General features: G+C 37.2%; 1 protein-coding gene across 1 annotated transcript in view; it reads right to left on the minus strand.

Annotated features, from left to right (window-relative positions):
* Window positions 1-25847, minus strand: part of STIM2 (stromal interaction molecule 2) — a 177917-nt gene that overhangs the window by 60160 nt on the left and 91910 nt on the right. Inside the window, exon 3 of the mRNA XM_060111378.1 lies at window positions 3542-3656. Coding sequence (XP_059967361.1) covers window positions 3542-3656 — 115 coding nt within the window. The remainder of the gene's footprint in view (window positions 1-3541; window positions 3657-25847) is intronic.

Here is a 25847-nt window from a genome sequence, read left to right on the forward strand (position 1 = left end):
TTGCATAGGTTTTCAGTAGTCTGCTCCCACCCCGATTTTTCCCATAAATTCTAATTTTTAAGTTCATAATTTTGCAAAGCATAAGTTTTCCAGGAATGCATATATTTCATTATGGCAGAAATGCCTGTACTCAAAGTATGAACTGAATTACTGAGAATCCAATGCTCATGGGGCACTATGCACTCATTCGTTCAATTCATTAGACAAATCTTTACTGAAGATCAAAGTAAATAAGGCACTGCTCCAGGCACTGAAGACACAACAATGACGGGCAAAGTATGACTGTATGGTTGTGTGTGTACGCATGTGTGTGCATATATGTGTGTATGTACCTATATTCATATACAACTAAACAACCTTAAATTACATATTATTGCATTCTAATCTCTTTATCAACAATTTCGAAACCTTTTCAGAAGAATTACTTTTTGTTTCCCAAGAGAAATCTTAAACAGAAACAGAATATACCAGATAAAAGCAGAACTCTACACATTTATCCCTGTCCCTGAGATACCTCCAGGAAACCTGGGGCTTGTCAGGCTATGATTTAAAAACCACTGATCTAACAACAATGCTCTGCCTTTTTACATGAAGCCTGTAATAAATAAAAAGAGTATGACATGGTAAAATCAATTGAGAAAAATGACACTGAGAAAATAAATCAGGTCACCATAAAGCTTCTAGTAGAGGTTAATTTCACTCAACTCCTCTCTCTTCCCTCCCATGCAGCTGTTTTAGTAGGAGCCCTACTAAGATACTTCCGCCCAAGCCCTAATCCCCTAAGAAGGGTATGTGAGAGACTGGGGTTTGGAGAAAAGGAGGCATAAAGCAGATAATTTAGGCCAACTCTTTGAAGACTTAGGGGGAAATCTTCTCACCACCATAATGGTAAAATCTTAGGGGGTGGAAATTAAGGTGAAAGCCTAGGAAAAAAGAGATTTAAGAAGCTATTCAACTTGAAAAGACCTTAAGCAGAAAACAAACAAACATTCTCATAAATCACAAAAGATCCCACAAAACTCACCAGGGTGGGAAATCAAAATGGGGTTTAAGGACAGAATCCCCTTGAATTTGGGACACAGTAATAAACAAAATAGACAAAGACCTCCCCCCACCCCGCCTTCTGAGGCTAACATTTTCAGGGGTAGGGGACAGAAGGTAGACAAACATAACAAATAAGTCAATTATATTATAACTTAGAAGCTGATTCCTGACATGAGGAAAAGAAAGTGTGAAGCTAAGTAAGAGGGATCAACAAGGGTGCCAAACAACCAAGAGGGGGTCGGGGGGACATGGTTTGCAATTTGCAATTTTAAATAGAGGTGTCAGGGTAGGCCTCAAGGAAAGAAGAGCCCAAAAAAGAGATAACGAGTTAGCCAGGAGGACATCTGCATTCCTGCAGCAAGGATTCCATCTGGGCAGAGCACATTGAGTGAGAGAAATGGAAAAGACAGAAAACGGAAGAGAGGAGGGTGCAGGAGAAGACAGATCATGTAGAGCCTTACAGATCTTTGTAAAGATTTTAACTTTTACTCTGAGCCATTACAGGGTATTGAGCAAATTTGATTTATATCTTAAATAGATTACTCTGCTAAGTGAAGAACAAATTTCAAAAGAGCACAAGTATACAGAAGGAGACCCTCAGGCAGCTACCACAATTATCCAGGAAAGGGATGAGGGCTGAACCAGGGTGGTAGCACAACAGGTGGTGAGAAGTGGTCAAATCTTTTTTTTCCTTCATTCAAATGTAGTTAGTTTTGTGGGCTCCATTCAGCTTACCACAAACTCCAAATCTAAAATATACTAGTGGCAATAGACTCCATTGGATCTCCAAGTCCTTTACTAATATCTACATATTGCTGAGATATTTCATATAAATAGTCTTACTGAGTTTTTGACCATTCTAGCACTTTCTCCCATGAAACTTATACTCATTTATTTCTATTCCTACCCAAGTTCATATTACTTTAAAATAATATGGGGAAGGGAAATGGAGAGATTTTTTTTAAGTCTATGTATCTTTCATTAAAGTCAGTGGTTATTTTTTTCCTTCTTTCTTTTTCTTCTTCCCAGAGTATTTCATCAGATGCCTCTTTTAGAAAAGTGAAAACAAAAACATAAGAACACCTTTTTTAAAAAAAATTTTTATTGAAGTATAGTTGATTTACAATGTTGTGTTAGTTTCACGTGTAGAGCAAAGTGAATCAGTTTTCATATACATATATCCACTCTTTTTTAGAATCTTTTCCCATATAGGTCATTACAGAGTACTGAGTAGAGTTCCCTGTGCTACACAGTAGGTCCTTATTAGTTGTCTATTTTATACATAGTAGTGTGTATATATCGATCCCTATCTCCCAATTTATCCCTCCCCTCCCAAGCAAACCTTCTTCTATATTAATAAAAATACTGAGTTGATGGAATAGTTTCCTGTATTTTCTCATTTCCAAATGTTACCACTGACAGTCTAGTAAACTTTGTTATTTTTTCATACTCCTACTTGGTAATCTGTCCCAGATTCTTTTTAATTTCATTTCACTATTCAAACTGGCAGAGAAAAATATATGCTACAATATAATTGCTTGACTTTGACAAAAGAATAGAAACATTAGGAAAAAGACATTTTGTTTGACACTGTTACTAAAAAAAGAAAAAGAAAAAAGAACTTAACAGACTTTTTTTTTTATGTAGCTTTCTACAATTGGGGATCAAGTTGAGGTTTTAGGCCATACACTTTTCCTGCCCTAAAAAATTACTATCCGTAAGACAGCTTGAGGACTTAAGGGTAGAAAAAGGAATAAAATATAAATTACACAACTGTATCATGCAGTCTTTATCATCAACAGACTTTGCCTTCTAAAGACTTTAGGAACTGTTCTCCATAATTAAAAAAAAACTTTGGTGGAGCCTCCTTGGTGGCACAATGGTTAAGAATCCGCCTGCCAATGGAGAGGACACGGGTTTGAGCCCTGGTCTGGGAAGATCCCACATGCCACAGAGCAACTAAGCCGTGCACCACAACTACTGAGCCCGCGTGCCACAACTACTGAAGCCCGTGCGCCTAGAGCCTGTGCTCCACAACAAGAGAAACCACCGCAGTGAGAAGCCCGCACATCACAATGAAGAGTAGACTGCTTGCCGCAACTAGAAAAAGCCCACACGCAGCAATGAAGACCCAACACAGCCAAAAATAAATTAATAAATTAAAAAAAAATTAAACTTTGGGATCCACATGTTTATTTGACAAACCTTTTATAATAATGCCATTTAACAGATGAAACAATGCTCTACGACTTTAAGCTCTCAGACATGCGTTACCTTATTTATTCTAGTATAAGGTATCAAAATATCTGAAAACAGGCTGACCTTTAATAAATCCTAAGAAAAATTTAAATCATATTTCAAAATAAAAAATGGAACAATTATTTACTAAAATATAAATATCCTCATAGAAATGTTATTTTGATTTGTTTGTAAATCATATGCAATTAGTGAGCTCAGAAAAGCAGCTCAGGGATTCAGATCACTAAAACAGTCTTACCTTCTGATGTTTTCCATCGTTTCCATAAATCCTCAACAGTTATATGCTTGTCTTCTCTGTGCAGATGGCTGTGTTTATTAGTAGCATCTTTATATTTCATATCTTCTCTGATAAACTATAAAAGAGAAAACACTAAGTTAAGTATTCTTGAATTCATTATTTTATTCTCTATAAACAGAAAAAAGTAAAATGTGAAATACAGCAGCTGGTAATTTTCTGATCATAACTGATGCGTGTTTGGTATTTTATACTCACATTATTCTTAAATGTTTATAAAATTTATTTAATGAGATGTCTTCTAATCATAACAACAACAGCAGCAATAAAAGTACTTATTTAACTCATTATTTATCAGGTCCTATTGCACATTACATAATAAATATGTCATATCTACACACACACACAGTCATTTAACTTCATGACAGTTCTATAAGGAAAGTATTATGTATTGCCATTTTATAGATAAGAAAACCAAGGCCCAAAGAGGTTAACTAATTTGCCTAAGGTTGAAAAAATAATGAATTTCAGAGCTGAGATTCCGACCCAAGCAGTTTGGTTACGCTCAACAGCATAATGTACTGCCTCAATTATTATACATTTTTACCAAATACTTAGTGACAGGGGTATTTCAGAACACACTAAATACTAACCTCAATTACTGCATCGTATTTCTGTTCTAGCTTTTAAGTCATTACTTATAGTTGAAAGACATGATTACAGTGTTTAGAACTAAAGTATTTTACAAAACTGAAGTAGATCCTCTATTAATCTTACTTTAAAGTATATAAAGAGAGAAAACACTAAAAATTTTCTTTGCTAAAAACCAACCTACTCCGTATTGCTCCATTATATAAAATTCTCCAACTGCCCTTCACTGTCTAGCAAATAAAAAGCAAACTTTTTATGAATTACATACCATTTCCCAATCTTGTCCCTGACAATCTTTTAGGCTTTAACTCTTGACACTTTCCCCGTATCAACCCAATACTCTAATTATATAAAACTAATAGTTTTCATAAATTATTATGCTTTTTCTACCTCAATATTTCTGATCTTTCTTGCTTTGGTACTGTTTTACTTGGTATCTTTATTAATTTTTTTTCTGATTCCAAAATTATAAGATCATACAAAAGCTTATTTCAGAAATCCATAATGCAGAAAGTAGAAATCTCTTAGAGCTCCAAACCCTAGAGGCATATCTTTCTGACTTTTATATACTGACAATGAACATCACCCTCAAACAAAAGACCAAATTTTACTTTTGAGTAGAGTTGTTCTCTACTGAAACTAAAAAAGAAAAATTTAATAACTGCAGAGAAATATAGAGAAAAGCATTTCACTTTTCTAAGCTAAATAACCTTGGGTACAAATGAAGATACAAAGTTTTAGGAAAAACCACTACTCAGCATGTGGTCAGCAGACTAGTGTCAATCAGCAAACTGACACTGGTGTAGAATATACACAAAAATGAAGAAATTTCAGAATTTAGAAAACTTTATAGCAATTAGACAATGCTTTCAAAGAATCTGACCCCAAGCATGAGGTAAATTTACTTGCCATGTAGGTCCTATCCATAATGAACTGGTAACAAAATATCTGGTTCTTCACCATAGAGGTAATCTGGAAAGCACTAATGTAGAAGGTGCACTTTAGCACTTGTATATTATATTGTTCTAAATAATGTCTTACTCTTTTTTTTCCTAAATGCCCCCCCCCTTTTTAAATTTGTTTATTTTGGGCTGTGTTGGGTCTTTGTTGCTGTGCGCTGGCTTTCCCTAGTTGCGGCGAGCGGGGGCTACTCTTCGCTGCGGTGCACAGGCTTCTCATTTCGGTCCTTCTCTTGTTGTGAAGCACTGGCTCTAGGCGCGCGGGCTTCAGTAGTTGTTGCTCGTGAGCTCTAGAGCGCAGGCTCAGCAGTTGTGGCGCACGGGCTTAGTTGCTCCACAGCATGTGGGATCTTCCTGGACCAGCGCTCGAACCCGTGTCCCCTGTACTGGCAGGCAGATTCTCAACCACTGCGCCACCAGGGAAGCCCCTAAATGCCCTTTTATAAAGTTATTTTTAAAGGGACCTGCCTCACTGCCTCCACTCCTCCTGTCTATTTCTATTTCCCATTTTCTATTTCTGCCCATCTCTCTTCCTCTTCTGACTGACATTTTTAGAAACCTGTAGATATACCTGGAAAATATCTGCCACTGAGATGCTCAGGAACTGCCCCTATCTTGGAAGAGATCCAAGAGTTAGAGAGAAATTCTAGAATGAAAAACATGATGATTGACAGAGCACAGAGGAAGCCTGTCTTGGAAATGGTCCAGTCAGTTGGAACAAATGGCAACTGTTTCATTTATGTGACACATTAAAAAAACAATGTCCTAGGAAATTCTTTTTACCACGTGAGAGCCCAGAAGTAGAGTTCTGTGGCTTTAGGATCAACATATTTCAGAAAATAAAGCTAATTACCATATATAAACTAGGTGTGGCATTCTAGCTACTGAATTACTCTAGAAAGCCTAGAATGAGTATATAGATATCTATCAAAATATGTGCTTAACAAAATAAAATAATTAAGATATAAAAAAAGACAATAAAATAAAGCTTATAAAGATATCTATAGTACATCTGCTGTAAAAGAACTGTCTGACTCCTAAGAAAGTTGAGCGTAAACTGAATAAATACACTGAATTATGTTTTCTCTGGAATTATCATTCAAAAATTAATACATACTTCTGTTTTAAAATATGACCCTCGAGGGCTTCCCTGGTGGCACAGTGGTTGAGAGTCCGCCTGCCGATGCAGGGGACACAGGTTCGTGCCCCGGTCCGGGAAGATCCCACATGCCGTGGAGCGGCTGGGCCCGTGAGCCATGGCCGCTGAGCCTGCGTGTCCGGAGCCTGTGCTCCGCAACGGGAGAGGCCACAACAGTGAAAGGCCCGCGTACAACAAAAATAAATAAATAAAATAAAATAAAATATGACCCTCGAAATAAAACAGAAGTATATTCATATTACAAAAGTATACTCTATATCTAATATCTTCAACATTTTGATCATAAAATATGACTAGAAAGCACCATAATTAGAATTACTTTATCTTAACACTAAGTTGGAAAATACTTAAACCAAATACAATACAAACCATTAGCTTCCATTAAACCATTTTCCCAATATCCTACAAAGGAGCAGACAATTCTGGCTGTTCACACTTTTTTAAAACTTCACAGGAAACTGCAGATTTTAGAAATGGAGGAGGCTAGTAGAGAAATTTTAAAAAGAGTCACCAATAACTGAAAATGCATGAGCAAATTATAAATACTTCTTATTCATTAAAATCTGTGAACTAAGAAATCTGAAAATAGAACCTGTAATCCTATGAAGTAAATCTTCAAATAACGTACAGCAAACAATGTAGAGTTCCTTAGTAAACATATCCAATTATGCAAACCCACTGCAGGAAAGTCTGCACTGACAATACAAATAAAGGAATGCTCAATAAATAAATGACTATTGAATATTCTTTTCAAAAACATTTACCCAGATGATTCTTTTATATAAATTCTTCTGGTACCATTAAAGAAATTACATATCTAGTTTCAAGAAGTTGTGGGTTTTTTTCTTTTTTACTTTTTATTTTGAAATATTTTCAAAGGGTGCAGAATAAACAAAAAGCTTTTTTTCCCCCAACTGAATCACTTGGGAATAAGTTGCAGGCATGTTGTCCCATTATCACTGAATAATTCAGCACGTTTTCCTATAAACATGATGTCATCTTATATAGTGATGGTATGACCACAAAAATTAGGAAATTAACACTGATACTCTATATTCCCTACTATTTAATCCACAGAACACATTCCATATGTGCAGTTGCCCCAATGATATTCTTTGTAGCAAAAGGATTCAGTCTAGGACCATGTGTTAAATTTAGTCCACATGTCCCTTTAGTCTCCTTCAATTGAGAACAGTTCATCAGTCTTTCCTTGACTGTCACAACCTTACAGGAAGTCACCTTTTGAAAGACTGATTTCAGTTCCTTGTACCTGTAACATATATATTATTTTGCATTTTATATTTGTATTTTGTATTTGTGCATATTTTTGTTGTATTTACTTTTATTGTTTTATTTTTATGCTATTTATTGCATTTGTATTGATATTTGTATTGTGTATTTTTATGATACTGCTTAATAAAATCTGATACATATTAACATAAACATATTTTGGGACACTATTCAGCCTCTACCTCTTTCCCTGAGAACTACCTACCAAAATTAGTGTAGATCCCTGAATGTGTCCCCTCCCTCAACCTATCACCCCCACCACAGCTATGTGATCAAAGGACAGACCCAGAAGAAAATAATCCAGAGCCTGACCAGGATGACAGAATTCTATCTCACAAGAAACTACAAATCAGATCATGAAAAGTTAGGTCATTTGGCCAAGGTTCTGGATTTTTAAGGTAGTAAAGACACTTGTGTTGAAGGTACCATTTTATGAGCAGTCAAGGTGGGCCAGGTGGTGAGGGGAATGGAGGAAGCCAAAATGCAGAGAGAGAAAATAATAAAAAAGATAGGAGTGAGCACACAGAAAGATACAGCACCAGAACTGCCTCGGTTCCCAATGACTTTCCAGTCTCAGTTACTCCGGAGGCCCGGGCTATACAATTCTTGTCCTGATTTCCATGATGTAACAATGATAAATCTGTCTTTCCTCTTTTATTTTTAAATACACAATTTTAAGACCTCAAAACCCAGGAGAGGTGATTTATCATCATAGTTAAGCACTCAGACTCTGGAAGTGACAGACTGTATTCAAAATCTGACTTCACTACTTACGTTCTCTATAGCCTCATATTTCTCCTCTGTACAGTGAGGAAAATAAAATTGCCCATTACGTATGGTTATGAAAAAGATTAAATTAAACATGCGTTCATAGTGCACAGAAGTATTAGACAATAAAAATATTTCAAACCAAAATAATTGTTTTTTACATATCAATGTTATTACTGTTGAAGTTTAAAGCCTAAATAAATGAGTTTCACCCCAACTATATTGGTAGGATTAATACACATTTTGGGGAATTTAGACATTTATGAAGAAAAGATTGCCCAATACTCGTAAGTACCATTTCATATATTCTGAAACAAAATACGTAACACAGAGATGGAGAGGAAAACCACAGTCTTTTCACTGACAATGTAAGCAGAGACTTTCCCAAAGGACACCTGTCATCAAAACAACACATATCATCCAAGGTCTGATATGTGAGTCAGTCAAAGCAGATGCGTTCCTTGAAAAAAGTTCCAGGGTCTTCCTGTCTTGAAAATAATACTAAAATAGCTTAGCATAATGCTTCAGAGGGGAAAGAATGCATAACAAGAAAGGTAACTACTGTTAACCTCAACTTTTAAAAATGAAAAAGCTAAGGCAATGAGAGGGTTAACAATTTATTCTATTTTGTATATAGCTATTTAGAAGACCTAATAGTGAAAGTAAATTCTAAATAATTCTAAAATTTACATTCTTCACCACCATCCTAACCTGGCTATTCTGTAAAAATTCATTGATTCCCAAACTCTCAGAAATGATAACATAACAATTAAGCATGAGCTGCCTATGTTTCTCTCTTCATCCCCCAATTGTTAAAACAAACAGCACAGTGACTCAGAGCACAGACTCAGTCTCCAGACCACACAGATATCCCAAATCTACTATTTGTCATACGATCTTAGTAAGTTACTTTATGCTCTGTGCTCCTGTTTTCTCATCAGCAAAACGGTAATAAAAGTCACACGTCAAAGGGTTGTGAAAATTAATTTATTTCATATGATGTGTAAAGAACAGTGCCCAGTATATAGTAAACACTCAAAAGTGTGAGCTATTTCTAGTATACTAAGACATTCCTTGTTTTAATAACTTTGATCTTATCATCTAAGATGGATGATGACAAAAACACAAGAGAACACAGGCAAACTGGTATATGTTTTCATGAAAGTTAAGAATGAAAAAAACAGTATAATTATTTAACATCTGAAAACATTTTCTTCAGATCCTAAATTCAAACATTTAAATTATATGCTAATGAAAACTTCAGGCTGATTTGGATAGTTTCTCCATTTTAATACAAGCATAACTTTACATTTCTGCTCCACCTCCCACCACGGTAACTCCTTGCAGTCTTGCCATAGTACCATTTCAGCCCTTAATCCCATTCCCTGAGCTTCCAACATCAAAAATCCACCAGTCAATCCCCAGTTTACCTGCAACAATAAATCCAATGATGACCTCCTTAGGATCCTGTTCTCTGAACTGCTCAGGGTTCAACTGGTTCCACGATTACTGTCAATACCATTTAAGCTACACCATAGCCTTTTTTAAGCTAATTGTAGAACTTAACCATTATTTATGACACTGGTGCAATTGACAGATCAGTTAATAGACAGAGATGACCCATGGTCAGAGTCAAACAACTAATTTACAAAGAAACTTGTAAAATACAATGTTTTTATCAACTGAAGTCGGCCTGCCATTTGTTTTACAGAAACCAATGCATGACCTATATCATGGTTATTCTTCAAGATTATTATTGATCACAATCCAAAAATCTCTAACAAAATTACCCATGATTCCATCAGTCTGTCCACTAGTTTAAAAAAGAAAAAGAGCACTGTACTGTCATTAACAAGAACACGAAAGTAAGAGTCAAAATGACTTACCTTCTGTGTTCTCATTTGGAAAATAAAAGGTAAAAGATATCTCACAAAGTTATAATGATAAAAAAGAGAGCATAGCTTTACAAATATATGGTGAAAATATATACTGGAGTTAAAACAGGTAGGTACTGTGCCAACTAGAGATAGACCAAAGTCAAGTTTTGGCCTTAGTTTCCTCTGCCAAAACCTACCATTAGGATTTGGTCTCAGATTCCAGAACTCTGAACACCCAAATACATACATACATGTCTTTCTGCCATCCATGAATTTGTGTGTGATCAATACTCATAAGATCACATAAATTAAACTTATATCCAATCAGCATAACATCAGTAATATATATAAAGTAAGTCATTCAAATTTAACACAAATATGTGAATTTCACTTTAAGTAGTGATAAGCATTCAAGACATAACAAACAAAAAATCTCCTTCTGTTTTTTTTGGCTAAAATTTAGTAAGTCAGAACTTACATTTCCAGCCACAAATGAAATTATAGAGACCAGATGTACCATCCTCCCCCAAAACAACTAAAAACAACTTACATACAAAATGTAAGGAACACCAGCTTTCAAGACATTGAACACTAGGCAACAAATTACAGTGATCTCTGAGAGACAAGAAACAAACAAAGTATGCCCTATAGCTGCCCTACATTAGTTCCTGGAGAGAACTTCCAGAACAAGGTGCAGGAAGAGAGAACCCAGGCAGAGACTGGCAGTCCTGAGTTGAAGAGATGGAACTGAAAGGCTGAGGAGACTAAGGGAGGGTAGAGAATACAGGACTAAGTACCAGAGAAGAGTGAGCTGCACAGAGGGAGAAGCCTGGATATCTAGAAAGAGTGCCTTGAGTCTTTAGCTGACTACTGATCAGCTCATGCATGCAAGGAAGCTACAGCAAGCCAAAGAAAAAAGACATGCAAAAGAATTATTGAAAACAATCCCTGAAGATTTCACAGGGCAGGGAATGGTGCTTATTCCTACAAGACAGAGTAGAAAACCATAATTTGTGGGTCACCAGGTAGAATACTAAAAAGGGTTTTGCCTCAGTACTAGGGAATATTAACCCTAGACTAAGCTCCACATTGGTCTTGCCTAAAAAGCTTATAAGTACCAGCCAAAGGGATTAAACTGTTCCCAAGTAACTTAAACCTGTCCTAGAACAAAGCCTAAGAACATTTACAGGAATAACTAGGAATACCCACACCCAACAAGGTAAAATCTACAATGTCTGGCATACACTGAAAAATTACCAGGCATGCAAAGATACAGAAAAATACAACCTCAAATTAGGATAAAAATCAATTAAAACCAGTCCAAAAATGGCACAGATGAGAGAATTAGTAAACAAACATATTAAAATAACTATTGCAATTATATTCTAGATATTTAAGTTAGGGTAAATATTAAGCATGTTAATTGAGACATGTTTAAAGTTCTTTTCTAAAGACCCAAATCAAAATTCTAAACATGAAAACTACAATGAATGAGATGAAAATTACACTAAATGAGAATGACAGATTAAACATGGCAGGCTAATATTAGCAAACTTAAAAACAATAAGCATTAGAAACTATCCAGGGACTTCCCTGGTGGCACAGTGGTTAAGAATCAGCCTGCCAATGCAGGGGACACAGGTTCAAGCCCTGGTCCAGGAAGATCCCACATGCCACGGAGCAACTAAGCCTGTGCACCACAACTACTGAGCCTGCGCTCTAGAGCCAGCGAGCCACAACTACTGAGCCCACATGCCACAACTACTGAAGCCCGCATGTCTGAGCCTGTCCTCTGCAACAAGAGAAGCCACCACGATGAGAAGCCCACACACCGTAACGAAGAGTAGCCCCTGCTCGCCACAACGAGAGAAAGCCTGCGCGCAGCAACGAAGACCCAACGCAGCCAAAAATAAATTTAAAAAAACAAAGACAAAACTCTATTTAAAAAAAAAAAAAAAAACTATCCAAATTGGATAATGAGCCGTGGGTCTACTTCAAGCAGGCTAACACGGGTGTAATTGGAATCCCTGAGGAACCAAGAAAGAGTGACAAAAAAACTTATTGGAATAAATGATGGCTATAATTTTTCCAAATTTTATTAAAACTAATAACCCTATAGATTCCATAAGATCAACAAACCTCAAGACAAGAGACACAAACTACACCAATCCACATGACAGTCAAATAGCTTTAAATGAGGGATAAACAGAGTATCTTAAAAGCATCTAGAAGAGGGGGGAAAAGGCACATTAAGTACAGGGGAAAGAAAAGGAGGACAGCAGACTTTTCATCATATACAATACAACCCAAGGAATACTTCAGCAGCATATTTAAAGTATGGAAAAAACCAAACAACTTGTTAACCTACAATTCTTACCTAGCAAAAGCACCTTTCAAAAATGAAGACAAAATAAAAACTTTTTCATATATACAAACACCAGAGAGTTTGTTCAGACAAGAAGTCCTGTACCACTAGAAATGTTTTTAAAGCCCTATAAGCAGAAGAAAGATTGCTGGAAATGTAACTACATGGGAAAAATATATGTAATTTATTGTAAGTCAATTATACCTCAATAAAGCTGGTGGAAAAAAACACAAAGCCTGTACAGGATGTGTAGGAAATGGCACATTCATACATCTGTGGGAGTACAAACTAGCACAACATTTTTGGAGGATAATTTTAGCAAATCAATTAAAATGTTAAATGTTCATTGCTTTTACCTCAGAATTTCCACTTTTCAGAATTCATCCTACAGCAACACTCCCAAAACCATAAAAAAGGTCAAGAACTTTCATTGCAATATTGTTAACCAACAATAAAAATTTGAAAACACCCAAACTGCCAACAATTAGGAGAATTATTAAACAAATTATGGTATTACCATGGTAAAATTTAAAATAAGGTCTATTTATCCTTAAAAAAAGAGAAGCTTACATTTAATAAATCTGATGCTTAATAAAATTATGTTCACTGAGTATGATTACATTGTATATTTTTTCATGCTGACTAAAACCTCTGTTATATGCCTAATACATTAAAAAACAAAATTATAACAAATCAATCAGAGCCTCTGATGTACATTTTCATACTATCTGTTAACTCCTATCCTAATGCAGGAAGGTGTTAGCTAGATTCATCAAGGCACTGTCTGATAATTTCCAAAAACAACAGAATTAAATCAGGCATTCCCAGAGTCTTAATGAGATTAAAATTCTCATATATGTTTACTAACCATTTGTATTTCTTTTATGAAATATTACATACTTAATTTACATCTGGGAATATGTGTTGGACTCCTCTCTGATAAAACAAAGAGAGAGAGACTGAGATAAATGCAAAACAACAGCCCTCCAATCTCCTCACTCTTTTTTTTTTTTTTTTTTTTTTTTTTTTTTTTTTGCTGTACGCGGGCCTCTCACTGTTGTGGCCTCTCCCGTTGCGGAGCACAGGCACCGGACGCACAGGCCCAGCGGCCATGGCTCACGGGCCCAGCCGCTCCGCGGCATATGGGATCCTCCCAGACCGGGGCACGAACCCGTATCCCCTGCATCGGCAGGCGGACTCTCAACCACTGCGCCACCAGGGAGGCCCTCTCCTCACTCTTGATGTTATCATGTGAGGATATACAAAACTTGGAGCTTTGTAGCATGAGCAGAAAGCCAGGAAAATGAAAAAAAGCTAACACAGAGTCCTACACATCACTGAGCTTCTGAACTAACCTTGAAACCATTTGGTCACAGACTTATGGTAATTTCAAATGCTAAACTCCTACCTTTAAAGCTACTTTAATTCAGATATTATATAACTTGCAGCCAAAATCATCCTAAAATATACAATCCTCAAGTAACAAAACTTCTGTAGCTTGCCAGTCCCCATCCGGCACTCATTACCCAAAGTCTACACTCATTTAATGACCAATAATAAGCAAAGATGACTCTTGACATGGAAATAAAGCAAGAGACAAATAGGGAATTAGAAATATAAGGAACCACAAAATCAAACTGGTAAACTGACTTTATAAACTAATTATCCAACTGCATATTATTGTCTATATATTCTTTTAATCAAAACTAAAGGATATGAAGCCATCCAAAATTTGTTTCAGCTTTGGGGGAACTGAAGGAAAGGCATACTTCCATAACTAGAGTTAGATAAAGGAAAAAGAGTGCAGAGAAGTGCAAATACACAGAAGTGTGCATGCATACACACACACACACACACACACACATACACACAAGTTTGCCAGGCAATCACAGCAGTAAACAGTGAGAGACCTTCCTAAGGAGAGAAAAAATATCTAGAGATAAAAGCCAGAGCTATAGGGCCTCCCTGGTGGCGCAAGTGGTTGAGAGTCCGCCTGCCGATGCAGGGGATACGGGTTCGTGCCCCGGTCTGGGAGGATCCCATATGCCGCGGAGCGGCTGGGCCCGTGAGCCATGGCCGCTGAGCCTGCGCGTCCGGAGCCTGTGCGTCCGGAGCCTGTGCTCCGCAACGGGGGAGGCCACAACAGTGAGAGGCCCGCATACCGCAAAAAAAAAAAAAAAAAAAAAAGCCAGAGCTATAATTGAACAGTTCCTTCCATCTGATATTCTTTTTCCCTTGCCAATATTAAGAACCAAGTTTTAATCAGACTAATTAAGGGAACTGACAGGTTCTTAGTCATAAGCTCTAGTAATTTTTAATAAGTATTTACCTACATTTTCTTTTAACTTCTGAATGGTTTCACTTTTATTAAATTTTTTAATCTGATTTATTTTTGATGTAAGGTTAAAGCTTAGAATCTAATTTTATTTTTCTCCATATCTTAGTTATCCAAGTATTATTTATTGAAATAACTTTAAAATCTCCAATATCTACACTACTACCTTTATATAATTAAACATGGTCAAATATTAGTATTTTTACACTGTTCAACCTAATCATACACAGACAGTTCTATTTATGGGATACTCATTCTATTAAATGCATTTACTTGTTTCACTTTAACACTAATATTAGAAAAATGATTTTTGCATGTGCAACTTAAAATAATGACATCACAAATACAACAATTTTATACATGGCTCCTGGCACAAAACTAAATGATATCACTGTAACTCTGTAAATCTGCCATGGATTCCAATTCAAATAGTATTAGTAGTACTAATAGTACTAAAATAGTACATGATTTTTTTTAGACTTTATTTTTTGGAACAGTTTTAGGTTCACAGGCAAATTTAGCAGAAAAGTAGAGTTCCCATATATCCTCTGCCCCCACAGTACATGCTTTTTTTCATTTAAACATTCTCCATACACTGTTAGATTTAAAATCTATACTGAGCCATATTCACAAACCAGTGCATATGTACACATATGCACAGACTTAACAGACACAGAGTTTGGGGAAATATTATTTGGGTAATCAATGAGAAAAACACATTCAGTGATTGTTAACTTACAAAGAATGTCCTGTTACTTTCATTAAGAAACTGTTTTCACTAGTTACTGGGAAAGATTATTACACAACAGTAAAAATAAACTTTAGAATACTAATTTGAGCTCTTCAGCATATTATCACTCTTAAATGAAGTATAAAGTAACGCATTCTATTTTTTTAACATCTTTTTTGGAGTATAATTGCTTTACAATGTTGTGTTAGTTTCTGCTGTATAACAAACTGAATCAGCTATATGTATACATATATCCCCATATTCCCTCCCTCTCACATCTCCCTCCAACACTCCCTATCCAGCCCCTCTAGGTGGTCACAAAGCACTGAGCAGATCTCCCAGTGTGATGCAGCTGCTTCCCACTAGCTATCTATTTTACATTTGGTAGTGTATATATGTAAATGCTACTCTCTCACTTCCTCCCAGGTTACCCTTCCCCCTCCCCATGTCCTGAAGTCCATTCTCTACGTCTGCGTCTTTATTCTTGTCCTGCCCATAGGTTCGTCAGAACCATTTTTTTTTTTAGATTCCATATATATGTGTTAGCATACAGTATTTGTTTTTCTCTTTCTGACTTACTTCACTCTGTATGACAGACTCTAGGTCCATCCACCTCACTACAAATAATTCAATTTTGTTTCTTTTTATGGCTGATTAATATTCCATCTGTATATATGTGCCACATCTTCTTTATCCATTCATCTGTCAATGGACACTTAGGCTGCTTCAATGTCCTGGCTATTGTAAATAGTGGTGCAATGGACAGCGTGGTACATGATTCTTTTTGAATTATGGTTTTCTCGGGGTATATACCCAGTAGTGGGATTGCTGGATCATATGGTAGTTCTATTTTTAGTTTTCTAAGGAACCTCCATACTGTTCTCCATAGTGGCTGTATCAATTTACATTCCCACCAACAGTGCAAGAGGGTTCCCTTTTCTCCACACCCTCTCCAGCGTTTACTGTTTGTAGATTTTTTGATGGCCATTCTGACCGGTGTGAGATGATACCTCATTGTAGTTTTGATTTGCATTTCTCTAATGATTAGTGATGTTGACCATCCCTTCATGTGTTTGTTGGCAATCTGTATATCTTCTTTGGAGAAATGTCTATTTAGGTCTTCTGCCCATTTTTGGATTGGGTTGTTTGCTTTTTTGATATTGAGCTGCATGACCTGCTTGTATACTTTGGAGATTAACCCTGTGTCGGCTGCTTTGTTTGCAAATATTTTCTCCCATTCTGAGGGTTGTCTTTTCATCTTGTTTAAGGTTTCCTTTGCTGTGCAAAAGCTTTTAAGTTTCATTAGGTCCCATTTGTTTTTATTTCCATTTCTCTAGGAGGTGGATCAAAAAGGATCTTGCGGGGCTTCCCTGGTGGCGCAGTGGTTGAGAGTCCGCCTGTCGATGCAGGGGACATGGGTTCGTGCCCCGGTCTGGGAAGATCCCACATGCCGCAGAGCAGCTAGGCCCATGAGCCATGGCTGCCGAGCCTGCGCGTCCGGAGCCTGTGCTCAGCAACGGGAGAGGCCACAACAGTGAGAGGCTCACGTACCACAAAAAAAAATTAAAATAAAATAAAAAAATAAAAAGGATCTTGCTGTGATTTATGTCAGAGAATGTTCTGCCTATGTTTTCCTCTAAGAGTTTTATAGTGTCTGGACTTACATTTAGGTCTTTAATCCACTTTGAGTTTATTTTTGTATATGGTGTTAGGGAGTGTTCTAATTTCATTCTTTTACATGGAGCTGTCCAGTTTTCCCAGCACCACTTATTGAAGAGGCTGTCTTTTCTCCATTGTATATTCTTGCATCCTTTATCAAAGATAAGGTGACCATATGTGCGTGGGTTTATCTCTGGGCTTTCTATCCTGTTCCATTGATCTATATTTTTGTTTTTGTGCCAGTACCATATTGTCTTGATTACTGTAGCTTTGTAGTATAGTCTGAAGTCAGGGGTCCTGATTCCTCCAGCTCTGTTTTTCTTTCTCAAGATTGCTTTGGCTATTCACGGTCTTTTGTGTTTCCACACAAATTGTGAACTTTTTTGTTCTAGTTCAGTGAAAAATGCCATTGGTAGTTTGACCGGGATTGCACTGAATCTGTAGATTGCTTTGGGTAGTATAGTCATTTTCACAATGTTGATTCTTCCAATCTAAGAACATGGTACATCTCTCCATCCGTTTGTATAATCTTTAATTTCTTTCATCAGTGTCTTATAGTTTTCTGCATACAGGTCTTTTGTCTCCTTAGGTAGGTTTATTCCTAGGTATTTTATTCTTTTTGTTGCAATGGTAAATGGGACTGTTTCCTTAATTTCTCTTTCAGATGTTTCATCATTAGTCTATAGGAATGCAAGAGATTTCTGTGCATTCATATTGTACCCTGCTACTTTACCAAATTCACTGATTGGCTCTAGTAGTTTACTGGTAGCATCTTTAGGATTCTCTATGAATAGTATCATGTCATCTGCAAACAGTGACAGTTGTACTTCTTTACCAGTTTGAATTCCTTTATTTCTTTTTCTTCTCTGATTGCCGTGGCTAAACTTCCAAAAGTATGTTGAATAACAGTGGTGAGAGTGGACATCCTTGTCTTCTTCCTGATCTTAGAGGAAATGGTTTCAGTTTTTCCCACTGAGAATGATGTTGGCTGTGGGTTTGTCATATATGGCCTTAATATATTATGTTGAGGTAAGTTTCTTCTATGCCTACTTTCTGGAGAGTTTTTATCATAAATGGGTGTTGAATTTTGTCAAAAGCTTTTTCTGCATCTATTGAGATTATCATACGGTTTTTATCCTTCAATTTGTTAATATGGTGTATCACATTGCTTGATTTGCGTATACTGAAGAATCCTAATGCATTATATTTTAATAAACACAGAAATTTTAAATTGCATTAAGATAAAACACCATGAAAGCACAATGCATCAATTATTCATATAAATATTTAATGAGTATCTATTATGAACTGGACTTTGTTCTGAGTTGTAAGAATATACAGTATGAAACAAACAAGGGACTTCCCTGGTGGCACAGTGGTTAAGAATTCACCTGCCAATGCAGGGGACACGAGTTCGAGCCCTGGTCCGGGAAGATCCCACATGCCACAGAGCAGCTAAGCCCGTGCGCCACAACTACTGAGCCCACATGCCACAACTACTGAAGCCCATGCCTACAGCCTATGCTCTGCAACAAGAGAAGCCACCGCAATGAGAAGCCAATGCACTGCAACTAACATAGCCCTCACTCGCCGAAACTAGAGAAAGCCCGCATGCAGCAATGAACACCCAATGCAGCCAAAAATAAATAAACAAATTTATTTATTTAAAAAACAAACAAACAAAAATCCCTACCCTCAAAGAATATACTTCCTAGCATGAGGAACCCAGAAATTAATAAGTAAAATTAAATGTATATTGTTACTTGAAACAAGCTTGATTTTTTAAGAATAAAACTATGTAAATATTTGCTTACTATTTTTTAAAAATTAAAGGATAGGTAAACCATAAAGTCAGCGGCGGGTGTGTGTGTGTGTGTGTGTGTGAGGTTTCCTTTAAAGGAAATGATGGAAGAAATATGATCTGTGACACAGAGACAGAAGCTATACTTTTTGCATATACTTTGTTTTACAGATAGAATTGTGGAATCATATAAATGTCTTTTATAATTATTGAAAAAATGAATTTTTAAATGTAACCCCTAAGAATCACAAGTAAAATAAAACAAATGAACCTAACTATATATCCAGTTAGTAGTATAACAACATAATTAGGAACCACCTTCCAATGATTTTAATCATATATCCCTAGTAGGATATACCCTGTGAACAAAAACAAGAACTAAAAGAAAAAAGGCTTAAACTATTTTTAGTGACCATACCTTGGACTTAATATTAGTATTGTTATCCTGAGACTGTTGGGTACATACTGTGGGATAATTCTAATGAGTAATTATGCTGGTATTGTTAAGCACCAAGAGTTTCAATGTGACTGTAGGGGTAAGATCAATAAAATAAATAAAAACCCTGTAGTACTAAATTTGAATCTTAAGTATCAAGCTGAATTCATAGTGAGTATCATCTTTAGGAAAAAAAAAACAGTAACAATAAAATGTTTCTTGGCTCTCTCCACTGAAAAGACATAGAAACAATGACTAACTCAGCACCGCTAGCATCTTGATTATGGTCTGTCAGATACTGTTTTCCAATAAAAGTAATCAAGTCTTCTAAAAGAAATGGCTAAAGAAAACGGAACTCTGGGGCCAGCTATGTACAAACAGAGCCTGGTACATCTTATTACAGTAGAAAGCAAGAAACCTATCAAAGACTACTCAAGTTGAGTCAAAAGGACCCAATGAAAGCTTAAATAAGCTTCCACTGGCCACATATGGGACAATTTAAACAACAAAATAGATTAAAAACAATAATAGCTTGAAATTCATTTAGATGCAATAAGTTCATGATACTACACACACACAAACACACACACAGACACACACACACACATACATATATTCTTCTATCTCCTTTGGTGAAACCTTGGAAACCACCTAATTATTTTGAAAACCTATAAATAAGGGGAAAGAATCAAGGATTTATCCTGCAGGAAACCCAGTAACAGATATACTGAAATTTTTCACTAAAGAAGTATCCCAATTAGTAAGAAAGAAGAATGGCATTAAAATATCAGCATTTTGCAGCTCTAATAGATTAATGGATCTCGGATATGATTAGCAACAGTGGATAAAATCACAAAACATTAGAGATGATGCAAATTTGGGGGGGGCACTCAAGGTTTGTTAAATATACTGTTTAAACAGTAATTTCATTGCTAGAAATGAAGATAACTGAGAAGAGATTTTGAGTCAAGCAGAAAATTAGGGCTAAATTTTGAACAACTTAAATCTAAGTTTAAAAGATGCTGATGCAGTTGGATACATAAAACCAGAGCTCAGGACTCCAATCAGAAGAAGATATTTGAAAACCTTAAGATTAGGTGAGATCACTAAGGCAGTTAGAGATTAGATGAGATCACTAAGGCGGTTCAGTATAAATAGGCAAAAGGTGTAAACACTAAGCTCAGGAGCACTTCAACATTAGGAGGGCAGGGAGATGAAGAGGAAATCAGCAAAGAAAGTGAAAAGAAGCAACTAATACAGAAGGAAATAAAGAAAGTGTGGGGAGAAAAAAAAGAAAGAAAGAAAGTGTGGTTTCCTGGAAGCAACCGAAAAACATCATGTTTAAAAATAAGGCATGTTTAACTTTATCATGATACTGATAAGTGATATAAAGCTTGATAACTGACCACTGCATAGCAACATGAACATCTCTGGTGGGTAAGAGGCAAAAGCTTAAGTGAGTTGAAGAAAGAACAAGATGAGAGAAATAGTTCACAAGTCCTTTTGTGGGATCTTGTTGTAAAGGAAGGAGAAAGGAATTGGGCAATAACCAAAGGGAAAAGTAGAATCAAGAGAAGTTTTTATTCTCTTGTGTTTATAAGGTGGGAAAGTAACTGCAGGTTTGAGTCAGATGAGAAAAATCCAGTAGAAAAGTGGAAAATATGGTTGTTGAAGAAGAGAGGAAAATTGCTAAAGAGTGGCCAAGAGAAGATGAGATTGAGTGCACAGGTGGAGGAATTCAATTTCTGCAAAGAGCACAAACAGTCAACCCACAGTAATAGGAAAGATATAGAGCTTATGGACACGAATACAGGTGGATGAGCCCCCAGATGTTATGTGGCTCTGACAATGAGAGAGGAAAAAACTTCCCTACCCCAATCCTAATATCTTTGGTTAGTTATTCAATCACTGGAATAAGATTTTAAACATACCACAAAGTATGGGAAATAAACTAGCAATGGGGAGTTAAAGGAAAATTACTGACCAATGACACTTAGTAGATTTAAAGCAGCACAAAGATTTCCCATCATTGTATTCTACAAAAGAAAGTGAGAGTTTCAAAATCTGAGGAGCAAAATGTTCTGTATCTCAAATGGGGTGGTAAATACATGGGTGTACACATTTGTCAAAATCCATCAAACTGATAGCTAAAATCTCTGCACTGAAATGAATGTAAAACATACCTCAAATATTTAAACCAACAAGAATATTAGAAAACTCATTGTCTTTTATAGGTACAATTTTATTCACTAAAAATATACTTACCTTAAACGTACTGCTCATATCTCAGGATCATTAAGAAAGCCAACCTTTAAGAGATCCCATTAATTTGCCATATACTGTAACTTTTAAATGTCTTTTTCTATCATTTGTTGATTTTTAGTTGTAGAAAAGAGAATAGAAGAGGAGCTTAAAATACTTCCATCAGTGAGACTCAGGGTAGTAACTGTAATCCATTTCTTTGAATAAGACAATCCTATACTGGTACACAAGGAATATTGGCTTGTTAGGCCTCCTTGTTATAGCCTACAGAAAGAGCTTAATTTCCTTCAGTCAACACACATATGCTAATGTGGGATAGGGAAAACATAAAGAGTTGGCTGAAAGAAGGAAATAAAATGAAATAAGGGTCAAGCTAAACTATAAGTCAACAAATACCAGAAGGGAAAAACACAGTGCAATGTAAGGGATTACTCTGGCTTAAAGGGATAGAAAAAATATATTAAAAAAAACAGGGAAGACTTATATGGATGAAATCCTATTTTATTTATTTATCTATCTATCTATCTATTTATATATTTATTCATTTTTGGCTGTGTTGGGTCTTTGTTGCTGCATGCGGGCTCTTCTCTAGTTGTGTCCAACGGGGGCTACTCTTCATTGCGGTGCACGAGCTTCTCACTGAGGTGGTTTCTCTTGTTGTGGAGCACAGGCTCTAGGTGCGCCGCCTTCCATAGTTGTGGCTCGTGGGCTCTAGAGTGCAGGCTCAGTAGTTGTGGCGCATGAGCTTAGTTGTTCTGCAGCATGTGGGATCTTCCCAGACCAGGGCTCAAACCCGTGTCCCCTGCATTGGCAGGCGGATTCTCAACCACTGCACCACCAGGGAAGCCCCGAAGTCTTATTTTAGCTAAATCTTAAAATTAACCTTAAAAATGGATATAATTTGACATGCAAAATGGAACAGGAAGAGACTGAGAAATCATGAATGAAGTGCCTCTGTAGGCACGAGAATACAGGATATGTACAGAGAGCTGTCTATCAACAGTTCACTTTAGCAAGAATAAAGAGTGTGTAAAGAAGCTGCATAGCAATTGATAATGGCTAACAGGGTAGATTATAAACAGACTGCAAAAGAGCTTGAATACCAAATTAAGAAGTCTAGGCTATATTTGGCAGACTTTGGTAGTGATTCTTAAAGTGTGGTCACTGAACCAGCAATGTCAGCGTCACCTAGGAACCTGTTAGAAAGGCAAATTCTTGGGTCTCATCCCAGACCTACTGAATCAGAAACTCTGAAGATGGGCTTGGCCATCTGTGTTTTAACAAGTCCTCCAAGTGATTCTGATGCACACTGAAGTTTGAGACCACTGGTCTATGAAGATCCAATACAAGTTTTTGAGTAGGATGAGAAAATAACAAAATATCATGTTCTAATATATTTTAATCAAGTAATAATGGTCAAAATGGATTTTAAAGGAGGAAAAGACTAGCAATGGCAAGACAAGTTAGAAACCAAATAATAAATAGAGAACAACAACTCAGGGACAAAGATGAGTCTGGAGCATTAAGCCTGAGTTGCAGGTAAAAGAGTGATATCATCAAAAAATAACAAATTTAAGGGGAAACGGAAACTTTTTTAAGGGAAGGCAGTAATTGGTTCAGCATGAGACTATGTAGAAAGGAAACCAGGAGAGAAAGCAATGTATTTTGTTAGAATTTAGGACATTGAGTTGGAGATCCTAACAGACAAAATGTGAGAATGGAATTCAGGACAAAGTCAGAACTGAACATACACAGATAATTAAAGCTATGTGCCTGAATAAAGCTTCCTAGAAAGTGAAAGAAAGGAAAGAGGCCCAAAATTTTATGGAAGAGACTTCTGGTTTCCGGTTATATATGTAAGGAGTTTGGAAGGGGCCACTCCATCCTAACAAAAAAGCACTATAAAAAGCTGAACAGGGCTTCCCTGGTGGCGCAGTAGTTGAGAGTCCGCCTGCCGATGCAGGGGACACGGGTTCGTGACCTGGTCCGGGAGATCCCGCATGTCGCGGAGCGGCTGGGCCCGTGAGCCATGGCCGCTGAGCCTGCGCGTCCGGGGCCTGTGCTCCGCAACGGGAGAGGCTACAACAGTGAGAGGCCCACATACCGCAAAAAAAAAAAAAAAAAAAAAAAGCTGAACAGACTAAAAAATAAATACTCTTCTTAGATCTATAAGAGTGGGGAAGAAACAACGAACCACTGCCCCTAAGGCTGGATAGCTGACAAGCGAATACCGGGAGTCTCAGCTTACCCTTACTGGAAGAGAGACTTAGGAGCAGAAACCGCTGAGGGAACCAGTGCAGGAGTAGGAAAACCTGAACTGTGATAAAAATAAGACAACAGGCCCCAAATGGAGTCACTTTTGCTAAGCTCCACATCGCCAAACCAAGACTTAAGACTTAAGACTTAATTACAGTTTTGGCATCTCCCAGAAATGGAATCTTAAACCAGTAAATCAGGAATTACCTGGTCAACACTAGTGAGATAATCTGCCTGATAGATTCCAGCCATCCCCTAAAGGAAAGTGACCTTGCCACAGCACAACCAATCTGCTTGTTGCTAGTATAACTTCCTGTTCCACTCCCTTCTGTCTAGGAAAGCCTTTCATTTTGTACAGCTCCTCCGAGCTCCTTTCTATCTGCTAGATGGGACGCTGCCCGAGTCATGAAGCATTGAATAAAGTCAATAAGATCTTTTAAATTTACTCAGTTGAATTTTGTTTTTGTTTTGGTTTGTGTTTTTTGGCCACACTGAGCAGCTTGCAGGATCTTTGTTCCCCGACCAAGGATCGAACCCAGGCCCCTGAGCGAAAGCACCCAGTCCTAACCCCTGGACCCCCAGGTAATTTCCTGAATTTTGTTTTTTAACAGTATTGGTGGCAGCAGTGGGATCCGAAGGAAACTTCTGATGGCTTTGGGTACAATGAGAAACACAGGCACTAGTAACTGTGAACCCTATGAGTTCTCTTTCTTGCTGTTTCCGAGAGCTGTGGGTAAGTTCCTCTCAGTTCCAAGCTCTGCTCTCTTTGCATCAAACTCCTGATCTAACTGGCTTTCCAGTTCAGGGAAGGTCAGCTTGAGCTAGCAGATGGTTCCACTTGGAAACTAAAACCCCTAGCCCTTGGTTCAGTCCTCAGATTCAACATTGGGAACTGCAGGGGGTTCAGTCCATAGTTCCCCATTTGAGTGGAATCCCAGTCCACATTCCCCATTTGCTGGGGTCTGCTGTTTCTGTCCTTTGCCCAGTTCCACAATGGGAATTGCTGGTGGTGCCCACAAGGCCTTCTCTTGGCCAGGTTACTGTTGGTCTCTGTTAATGTGAACATGAGGTAAAGGCTGATGTTAATGGTAATCTCAGAAGCCAAAGCCACAAAATTGGTGGTCATGAGTGGAGCACTTAAAAGCTGTTCGAGCACTCACCACTTAAGTCTAGACTCCTGTGTTAAAATTTTAAGTTGGTCACAGAACAGGTTAGATTGGGTCACTAGCCAACCTCAAGCAAATTTCCATGCAAGGAGGTGTATCTAAAATACCACACAACCCCCAACCCAATAGCGCATCCCTCCTAGGTATTAATTTGACTCCATGAGACCCAAAGCTTAGCTAGAGAAATGCAATCCTTAAGTTCCAAAGAGTTGAGTGTGCCACCTTCCAGCACACCTGATCATTTTATTTCTAAGAACTGTGGTCCCAGAAGCTGCAGACAACCCAGAATTACAGCGGCCATTATGTGGAACGTTCCAATTAGACAAGATCATTCATGTAAGAAGTACACTTGAAAGCAAAGGTTCCCAAATCAAACAATAGAGATAGGATACCTATTTTAATTGGTATGCAAAAGGCTTCAAAAGGCTTAAAGATTCCAAAACGGCTTCACTGAAAGATCTGTTGCAAAAGGCTTATGAAAAATTAAATACACAAGAGGTACCTAAAACAAAAGGCAAAAAGACTGACATGACTCCTACTGCTGCCCTCTGGTCTCCTTTTCCTGACTACTCACATTCTAATTCTCTATCTGAAT

This window comes from Mesoplodon densirostris, chromosome 1, assembly GCF_025265405.1.
Source record: "Mesoplodon densirostris isolate mMesDen1 chromosome 1, mMesDen1 primary haplotype, whole genome shotgun sequence".
Lineage (NCBI taxonomy): Eukaryota > Metazoa > Chordata > Mammalia > Artiodactyla > Ziphiidae > Mesoplodon > Mesoplodon densirostris.